This window comes from Carassius auratus, unplaced genomic scaffold (genome assembly GCF_003368295.1).
Source record: "Carassius auratus strain Wakin unplaced genomic scaffold, ASM336829v1 scaf_tig00005205, whole genome shotgun sequence".
In the NCBI taxonomy this organism is placed as follows: Eukaryota; Metazoa; Chordata; class Actinopteri; order Cypriniformes; family Cyprinidae; genus Carassius; species Carassius auratus.
In genome coordinates, this window is record NW_020523635.1 from 50,764 (window position 1) to 61,917 (window position 11,154).

General features: G+C 35.8%; 1 protein-coding gene across 1 annotated transcript in view; it reads right to left on the reverse strand.

The window, feature by feature from the left end:
- LOC113070649 (LIM domain-binding protein 2-like) overlaps positions 1-3,489 on the reverse strand; it is a gene marked incomplete at its 5' end in the record, with an annotated part of 35,043 nt that extends 31,554 nt beyond the window's left edge. The window contains one exon of the mRNA XM_026244041.1: positions 3,360-3,489. Within this exon, the coding sequence (XP_026099826.1) occupies positions 3,360-3,489 (130 nt within the window). The remainder of the gene's footprint in view (positions 1-3,359) is intronic.
- Between the last annotated feature and the right edge of the window lie 7,665 nt (positions 3,490-11,154).

An 11,154-nucleotide genomic window follows, 5' to 3' on the forward strand; every position in this document is an offset into this window, starting at 1 on the left:
GAAGAACACAAGGGACTTGACCCACTATTGATTTCAATGGAGTTTGATGGTAACTAATGTTACTAAGCTAACCCAATATTCATAAAAATAGCATATTGTGTTAAATATTTTCTGACCTTTTTTTATAGATGTATTATTTTTTATTATTTGAATTAGATATGCAGATAAACATTCAATAGATAAGCAAATCTTTTATCACTTCAGGAGACAAGAAATGAGAACAGACATATGTAGAAGAACAAGAAAGACTAAGCTTCAGTCCTGGAGAGTGAAAATGAAAGAAAGAGAAAAGAGAAGGAGAATGTGAGGCCATTTAAACTAATGCATTTCAATAATCCCTCCATTATCCATCCATCCACAATGGTATGGTACTGTGGTGAAAAAAAACGCCCTCATCTTATCATCACAGACTTTGTTTGTGAATATAAGTGTAAAGTCCTTGTCTCTTAAACTAATATTTTATATATGTTTGGAGATGGTCTGACAAGATTTCTTAGAACTTGAAATAATCTGCTCAGGGTTTTCATAACTATAAAAAGAGTTTTTAAGTGTAATCATGTTAAGTTTTTAATTTCCTTTTTAAATGGGTAATTACGGAGCCCCTCTGGTCCCACTTTGTCCAAAAAAAAAAATACTAAGATACTAAGATACTATCTTGAGGCCACAAGTTACTATCTTGAGGCCACGAGTTAGTATCTTGAGGCCACAAGTTAGTTTCTTGAGGCCACGAGTTAGTATCTTGAGGCCACGAGTCACTTATCTTGAGGCCACGAGTCACTTATCTTGAGGCCACGAGTTACTTATCTTGAGGCCACGAGTCACTTATCTTGAGGCCACGAGTTACTATCTTGAGGCCACAAGTTACTTATCTTGAGGCCACGAGTCACTTATCTTGAGGCCACGAGTCACTTATCTTGAGGCCACGAGTTACTTATCTTGAGGCCACGAGTCACTTATCTTGAGGCCACGAGTTACTATCTTGAGGCCACAAGTTACTTATCTTGAGGCCACGAGTCACTTATCTTGAGGCCACGAGTTACTATCTTGAGGCCACAAGTTACTTATCTTGAGGCCACGAGTCACTTATCTTGAGGCCACGAGTCACTTATCTTGAGGCCACGAGTTACTATCTTGAGGCCACGAGTTACTATCTTGAGGCCACAAGAAAGTGCTAATTATTTTTTTTGACAAAGTCGGACCAGAGGGGCTCCGTAGTTTTAACAATCATTAGGAACCTTTCTTTATTTGAAACAGCTGTTAAAATGCAATGTGACCAGTCATCTAGGGAACTATGAATGTAAAATAAATAATGAGGAAATAATCACTTTCGGGTCAGTGATGAAGGTCTTGAAGTTCGTAGAAATGTCCCTGTTTTTTAAATAAATAATGTCAAATATATGTTGTACAGTGAGGGTTTTTTTTTTTTTTTCTTAGCTGAATCTCCTCTATACAAGCATAAGCCTTTTATTTTTGCCTGAAAAATAATAAAAGTAAAATGGAAAGGACAATATTATGTTTAATTTAGTGCAGAATAATGTTCTAACCGATATCTTCTAGCTTAAACTATGCTGAAAATCTATATTTTTTACATCATCTAAAACATAATGTAGAAATCATTTAACTAAGACATCAAATTTAGACCTTAGAATTCCAAAATTAGAGTTGATAATGTACAATATTTAGGTTTACTGGCAATAATGACTGGCTGTTGACTGTACATTATCCCATTTATTACTTGGCTACTGACCAAATAAACAGATAAATGTACATATTGATTTAAGATTCAATTATTTTATTAGTTTACTTGTAGATTATCTTAAAGCTTCCGCTAAGGTTACCTTGGACAACAAATCAATTCTACAGGTTAATGGACACAGAATCAAGTATTCCAGAGGGTGCATTAAAAATGCGACATTGGATGTATGCGATATGACCTTATTTCAAATAAATAATTCATAAACAGTAAATACATTAAATCAGGACATGGTGAACAAAAAGTGGATTAGATTATCTTTGATCTGATGTCTTGAAATGTAAAGCAGAGGAATGAGTTACTCAATGGAACCTGAACAGTGATTACTGTAAACATGTCATACAAAGACAAGCAAGAATAAAACAAGCATACTGATGTGAGGCTACACCGATGCAGAAAATCCCTAATGATGCTTGCTGGAGTGAGGACTGAGAAATTTATAAAGGGCCTGAGCAGATGTAGTATGCAGTGCTTGTGTTTGTGTGTGAGTGACAGTGATGGAGTGAGGGTGTATGTTTGTGGCTGAAACTAAGAGGAATCATCTCTGAAGACTAAAGATGAGCTGTCACAAGAGACGGACTGAACTCTCTCCTCAATCGATATGGAGGATTGGTTCCCTATGGGCCTCCGGAGCCAACGCAAGCTTTGGTCTTTCCACTTTTAAATGGTGTATATGAGAATTACAAAATATTACATGCTGCAATGTCGAATTAACATGCAAAGAAGAACTCTTTGAAACTTGTCATCTGAAATAACATTTTAAATGACAAATTAAACATTTTAGTGTTTGGATTTTATGCCTTTGTTCAATTAAAACTATTCAAACCTCACCAAATGAAGAAGAATAAAATGCCATGTCTTAAGAAGAGGATAAAGCTGAGGCTATTGTAATGCTGCCCGCACAGTCCAATGGCATATTCATTTTGCATAATAAAAGTATATATTTCGGAATCTATCAGCACTACAAAGACCCCCGGAAAGGGAGGGGGCTTCAGTGAATGTTGACTCACACGTTTCTTTGCAACAGGCAGAGTGTTCTGCATGACTAACCAAAAGCAGAGAACCCAATAAGGACAGACAACACAGCTCAAATCATCAGAGAGGAAGATAGGGAAAGTGTGCAGAAAGGAAAAACTAAAACTAAAAAATGGACAAGCTAGCAGAGCTTTGGCAAATGCAGCCAAATCTAGATGAGCTAGCTCACTGCAAACAATTACTCTCTCATGCTTTTCAAGGTGTTTAGACTAAATCTGGCAGAGCTGCAGGACAAATAATTCACAAATATGAACCTTGCAAGTCAGTTTACCAATTACAACACATTCTTAGTCTACTTTTCCATAGTGAGATGTAAGGCCATTAACCACATAGTGTTGTTTTTATGGGAAGTTTAGGGAACTTATTTCCTGGAAGACCAATAAAAGTCAATAAGATCTGCTGGATTTAGTTGATTCAAAGTCCTCTACAAATTTTTATGGATCATTACCTTCTACATTTCCAGACTCCATAGATACAGCCATGCACCGTCAAGCCTGGTTTCAACTGGCACCAGTACAAGCAAATTTGCAGACAAAATGACACTGTCACATGATAAAAGCTTAAATCTTACTGTATCTTTTTGGTCCATCCTCCAGGCAGAAGGCAACGGTCAATGTAGCGTCCTCCTCAAAGAACTCTGTAGCAAATGCATCCCACCACAGACTATCACTCTCCTGGGAAAGAAGGAGAGTCACGGATAATTAATGGGAGTTAATTATACTGTGTGATATGCTTTGTCATTCTTACAAGTCTATTCAATAGGAATAAAAATTCTTAAAAAAAGCTATATTTTGTGTATAACTCCACTCATTTTTGTGATTTAATACACATCCGTCAGTAAATTTGTTACTTTTATTCAGAAAGAATGCATTAAATTGGCAGTAAAGACACTCATAATGTTACATTAGAGATTTCAGCTGAAAATCGACACAAATAGACTACTGTATGTTACGATTAAATTCGGTTGAGATTGTTTGGGGTGGGAGTTTATACGAATGTATTTCTGAAGGGAACTAACCTTCTACAGAAAAGTTATCATCTGTGTAATGCCCATTAAAGTAATGTTAAGCGCAGCTGCTTTGTTTACAGCGATAAACAAGGAAAGGCTGTATTGCGGCTGTTACATAAGTGCCACCTGCTGGCAGTGAGTGAATTTACGTTCTCATTCAGCCCGTCTGCTGTTGTAGTCAAAAAGTTAAAGTCAGACCATTCTGCTTCAAATGTGCAGAAATATGCAGCATTTTGTCTGAGAAATAGTAAAAAGACATCTTTTCATTCATACCTTGTCTTAAAAATTACTTTGTTAGAAAAATCATGAGAAAACTGTGGAATAAGTATCATGAATTGTATTGAATTGTGAGTTGAGTAAATTGTTAAATTCCAACCATTTCAAATAAATGCTGTTCTTTTGCACACGATAAGAATCCTTTCTACAAAAATATTAATCAGCACAGCCCTTCTCAACATCACTAAAAATAGAAAATTACGATTTATGTTTATTTTGTAATTTCTTGGGTGTTTTTAAAGTCTTGAGGTTGGCATTAATGTAATCATCCATTGACAAGTACCTCTGTGTGCTTTTTGAATTAGCTATTCATAATTAATAAACACAGAAACTCCAAACACTTGCTTTCTTGTGACCATGAAAGTATCAGTTTAAAATAGCCTAGGCCTGTACCTTCCCTGATGTCTTGCTCTTTTCTCCTAAAAGCTCATTTTTGGACCATTCTGTGATCCAGCATTCAAATAACATGAGCGCAGTGCTTATAAATGCAAGTTTTCCTTGATTAAAGATTAAAGGTAATGTAGAGAGCACCGGCGCACTGTTATTAAAAGTCGACAATAACAACAAAATTCATTATAAATAATGTACATTCAGGGCACCTAGATCCTCCAAATCCACTGCTAATGGAAAGATTTGCTAATTGACTTGAATTAAATTAAAGCCACTCCATCAGATGGCACGCTAGCTGTGAACACACTCAGCGTATGTAAAATTAGACTCCGCGGCATCCTGTGATTGACAGAGTTCTGATTCTAACAGACATCGTTTAGGCCAATGTTGCCATCTAGGCAATGTTGCCTGGTGACAGATCACAAGCCGTCTCAGATGTTTACAATTAGGGCTGTCGTCTTCAGGCAGCATCACATTGTATAGAGGCTGACCCTGGAGACCTCTAGTCCCGCGTTCCATATTCGAGAAGTGCTGTTTTCCAGTATGGAGGAAGCAGCCTCGTCTGCTCTGTGTTTTGGGAGTGAGTCAGTGCCCTATTACAACCTGCCGTTTTAGTCACTGTAAGTGAGTGATCAGTTTTGACAACGGTGATCGTTTTTTCCATTCAATAAGGCAGGACGCTGATGTTTTCCAACACAGCTGGTTATTAGCACCACACTATCACTCATGACACACAGTTTTGGCTAAAACTATTTTCCTTGCTTTTTTACTTGTGTATGTGTTGTGAGTAAGTGAACGAATGTGTGTTTGCATGTGTGATTAAACCTCGTAGTCACACTCAGCAGGATGCATGACTTCATCAGATAGTCCTGCTTTCTTCGTTTTTTACCTTTTTTCACATCTTGGCCTCTTGTGGGTTGGCAAAGCTTTGAGTTAAAACAATCTTAAAGTCAAGTGTGCATATATTAAGGATAACTGGTGTAGACTATTATACATTACTATAATTTGAAAGTTTAAAATTAACAAAAGAGTTTCTATTTATTTTTAGACAGTAATCAACATTCAAATAACACAAACTGAATTGTAAACAAACATTTAAATCACATTTTATATGAACTTTTTATATGTATCTACTCAAATTCTCAAATTTGTATAAATAACTGAAATATGACAGAGTTAATCAAATACACAATAAAATGAAACATCACTAACAGGTTCAGTAAGAATATAAGGAGTATGTTATTTACTGGATATATTAATCAATGCACCTATCTTTTTTTTTTTAACTGTGGACATTTTGGCTTTTTTGAGATGCCTTCTATGCTGCTGACTGAACTGAGGCGGCTACGGTGATGTTAAAGAGTGCCAAATGGTATTCACTGTTTAAATTTCATGATAAAATAGACAGAACTTTAAAGATGTGGATATGTTACATATTAAAACACAATACATAAAGCATGTTTTAATTATTGGCTAAAATGTGGGCTACACATTACGTTAAGTGAAGTTTTGTTCATGCTTCTGAGTTGAAAACAGCAGACAGCAGCAAAAAAACAAAAAAACAAAAAAAAAAATGATCTAGGGATTTAAGTATTGATAATTGTTAATCAAAATGAATACTATTATTAACCCAGTCCTAAAACTTACCCCGTTTAAGGTCTGAAAAACAGACGTTGTTGGCCTGTATCTGACTGACTTGGGTAAGTATTAGCTCCTTTTCAGCCACATCACATCTCAATCTACAGCGTCAATCTAGTGGTGATTGAAATCCCACAATTCTCTGAGCTCCTTTTCAGTTCAATATCTTTGCAGCTCATTGATGGGCGCTCTTGAGCTGAGCTTATCAAACAGTGTTTGTATCAGCAGGTGTTGACTGCTCTCTTTGAGTGTTCATTGATCTTCTCCACTGTAACATCTTCCTGATGATGGGTCAATGGCCCGCAGGGGGATCCATCTTACTGTACAGTCACCACCAACGACCTCATCAGCACCAAGAAGCTTTGACCTCAGATAAGGTCCTGATAAATAACTGTGATAGAACATTCATTGTGTTTATTATATATATATATATATATATATATATATATATATACACACACACAATACATATCTCATGATTATATAGTCTATGATCTTTTTAGCCCTCTTTCAGCCTTGTCTTGTAAATCAAAATCAATTCCATTAAATCACTTCGGTACATAATGAATACAATGACCCATGTTCAAAAATGGTGAAAGGGCCCTCCATTATGCTCTGAAAACAAAATATCGAGCATATAGTTTGAGATAACACAGACGAAATATTGAGTTAGCATGTAACGTAATTACTTTACACTGTCATTGTTTTAATTACTTTGATATAAGCTAATTACGGAAGAGCATTAATGGCTGCTAACAGCATTATCAGTATCTGCAGCAGGACTCAGAGTTATAGGATTTCATTTATCTGGAAGGCAATCTGCACTGTCACAATCAATAGGAAATCTGATTGCCCATTTGCACTAATTAACCCTATTTAATGCCTCAGCAGCCCTCACAAACAGTATCAGTAAACCTGCGTAAAGGTATGTGATGTGCTAAAATGGGAAAGAAATGCTTTTGTTTTTACTGTTAAATAGGATCATTTCTTTTACTGTACCATAGTTCCATAGTCATGTGATTTACATTTAAAGTGATATATCTGTTCTGTGCATCCCAGTTGCACTGTTCTTATATAAATATTTTTTTGCTCTTGACTGACTGATGGAATAAACCAAAGCTGCTGCATTTCAGAGACATAGATCATGTTTGATAAAGATGACATATAACACTGTAGCCAAGGGAGAGTTGGCTATAGATCAGTAATCTTTAGCTGACATAGAAAATGAGAGGTTCCTGCCTTCAGTGCTGATTGTAGCTGTCTAGCGTGCTATAGCTGATAGTGAGCTTTGATGTACAGCGCACCGATCAGTTCTTCAGGACCTCAGGTGAACTAACATGGGCGTCTGCACAGGTTGCCTGAAGATAAAGCCGTATTGATTGGAACGTCTAAAGGGATTCATCAATGTGCCAATGGTGGCTCTCGACCCAGTCACCGCTCCGCAGGGGCCAAGCAGCTCAGATTTATGGTAGATCCAAGAGCTTTAGAGGGACAACAACGTCCATATCCTTTGTAAATAACAATAGCGGTTGCTTTTTCAAAACAAACTAACCAAGTAACTGATATTCTTTTCACACGTACACACTAATACAGGTGCATTCTCAAAAAATTAGAATATCATGGAAAATGTGTTTATTTTATTTTTTTATTAAATTCAAAAAAGCAAACTTTCTTATATTCTAGATTCATTGCAATCAAACCAAAATATTTCAAGAGGTTTTTTGGTTTTAATTCTGATGGTTATGACTTACAGCTTAGGAAAATAAAAAAATCAATATCTCAAAAAAATGTAATATTTCATTTTGAGTTTGATTAGTTTAATTAATTTTTAAAAATAAACCTGCAGTTTAGTAATAAATGAATAAAAAAAAGCTACATTTGCCAGATTTGTGGCTCTTTATCATTGTGAGTTTTAATTGAGATTATCTGCATTTTAATTTACTTTGTTTCATGCAGATGGTTGCACTGCTATTTGCGAGTTTGTGAATGCTGTCTTATTATTGTTCTGCTTGGGTCAGATTTACCTGCCACTAGCGATGTACAAAAAATGAAGGTAAACTGTAAACTGAGCGTGATTGCCGTGATCCGAGCGTGATTACCGTGTTCACATATGCCCAAATAAACCGAGCTAAGGGGAAAATGTGCCAGGTTCCGAAACAATGGGCCAGGTTAGTAAGGTAGTTGTTAAGTTTAGGTATGTGGTCGGGTTTGATGGATCTAAAATATGGTCATGCTGAATAAGGCATTAAAATGTGTTTTATATGTACTAATAAACCAAATATGCTAGTAATATGCATGCTAATAAGTAATTAGTTAATAGAATTGTTCCTTAAAATAAAGTGTTACCAAATAAACAATATAAAGTAAACAGTATAACTGAATCAACAACAGTTTGTTCTGTCTATAACTGGATATCGCAACTAGATATTTCAAGTCAACAATCAAGCTAATGATATTCATAAAAAAAACTTCCAAAATTAATTGAAATTCATAAACTACAGTAATCCCTGTTTAGTATTTGCTAGTATTGTAGAGCACATTTATAGTTTTTTTGTTTGTTTTTGTTTTATTTGGTTTCAATAGAATATTTCTATTTATTATAATTAGTGCTGGCAAATGATTTATCGCGATTAATTGCATCCAAAATAAACTTTTTATTTAAATAAAAATTATAAAGAAATATATTTAATTTGTAAAAATAATACATTTTTCTGAAATATATACATGCATGTGTGTGTAATTATAATAATATATACACAATAAATATACATGGTACACCTACATAGATTATGTAAATAAAAACTTATTTTGGATGCAATTAATTGTGATGAATCGTTTGACAGCACTAATTATAATTTATGATTTACTTTTATAGTATTATTAATAAAGTAATTTATTACAATATATTTCCTCATAATAGTTTTTGTTTAATCATTTAAATGCGAGTTTAGAGCCAATGATCATTGCTGCACTGCATCAGTGTGTTCTTCCTGTTGGTGTTTGTTTGTTGTGTTCCCTAACCACCTAAATCCAGCAGTCAGTTTCAGAATGGTTGGAATATTGATTTTATTTAGAGGCAGTGCGATCCAGCATTAATAGTACTATAAGGAGTATCAACTTTTCTGTTTTGAATGGTACTGCGCTGAAGGCAACCTAATCGTTCGTGCGACATGGGAATTGGTGTAAATTGTCCTTATATATCCACATCTGCGAACTGACATTTAAAAAGTCCTCAGCCAGGCAGACTCCATTTAGACTCACCTTTCAGGACTCATGAAATGTACACAAGGTCTTTGATGAGCTGAACAGAGCTGTGTGTGGGCAATCACGCGCAGGGTTTGTACAACTGCTGTTGAACTTCTTCGCCTACATATCAGTGACAGCCGCCGACAGATCTCAGGAATACTAACGACGTAAACAAGCCAAACCGTGGTAGAAATGGCAGTAAGCACGTAAACAATTCATGCATCGATTCATGATACCTCATTTTAGTAAACAATGACAGTATAAACAACATCTATGGATATTTTTAAGCAAGCTACTCTCGCCTGCTTGTCCTGGTTTTGCTGTTGTTTTAAGAACAACTGAATGTCGACAATATTTGGCTCTGTTATAAGGTTTAAGTGCACATGATCTGAATTATGCAAATGAAATAAGGCATGGGAAGTAAACTTGAGACCTCAGAAAAATCCTTACTGGCATTTGACACCCATTAAACATACACCGTCAGTTATTTATTTATTATTTAAAAAAAAAAAGAAGAGATTTGTACTTTTATTCAGCAAAGATGCATTAAAAAAACGCATATACTGGTTAGGAATGTTTGAAGCATGGTAGCTGGTTTAAGCTGGTTTAAGCTAGACCTTAGCTGGTCTGAGGCAACCAACCAGCTCAAACCAGGCTAATATGCTTCATAACATACCTAACCAGCACATGCCTTTTTTTACAGAGTAGGTTCACAAACCCATCCAAATATTGATGAAGCTAGTGCGGTGAAAAATCAACCCATGCAGAACACTTACGGCTGAGAACGTGATGTTTTGCCGGTGATAACACACCCGAGGCTCCTCAAAACATCATCGCTCAGGGCTGGACAAAAGGAATCAAAAATATGATCTGTACAGAAAAGTCTGAAAACAGGAAGTTGGTAAAATGGGCGAACCCTCCTTTATCTGTTATCAGCACAACAGTGTAGCCTGGAAGGAACTTTGGGAAAGCCGCAGGAAAAAGGTGGGACTATTGTCCTAGTATCCTGCCAGTTTAAAACGCCACCTTATTGTTCCAGAGATTCCATTTTTTACTTCTGTTTTGTTTTCATGTAATATGTCACAGATCAGCCGGGACCCCATAACCTGTTTTTGCATAATGCCGCCAAATATGAATAAGAGTTTGTACGTTATCTCATCCCATAGAAGAGTGCAAAAATAGTGTTTAAAGACTTTTAGGTCCACTGCTACCAATAAACATTAAATAAAATAAAACAATGTCACTGATACATTACTGATGGTGAAATATTTCTCAATCCTATTGGCTGACTGCTTAACAAAACTCATCAATTTGGACACATCAATTTATGCTAGACTTATCACGTGCTCTTAAAAAAATCCATTGTCCATCACCTTCTTCCTACAAAATCAATTTAGGCAGCATGTAATATAAATGATGATGGACATGGTTAGAACTGATTTGCCATTTGGTGCATTTTAAGCTCTTTATGGACTGTGGAGGAGCTGCAGATGATTGGTTACCAGACTGAGTTTCTCCACAGTGAAATGCATTATCGATCGCACTCAGATCAAAAACGAAACGTTACTGTGAACTCACACTGCTCCTTTGCATAAATGCATCCCATTCCAAAACCATTAGACAGATTAATAAAGCTAGTCTTTCATTTGTTGTCTTCTTAGTGACCTGTCCTTTTTTCACAGTCTTTCAGAGCCTGTGAATATTAAGAAGTGTTATGCTAATGATTTTTTACCAGCTATGGTTGATGAAACTCCTCCTCTGATTCTTAAGCAGCATGCTTATTTGCATATGCTTACGTGGCAGGTTA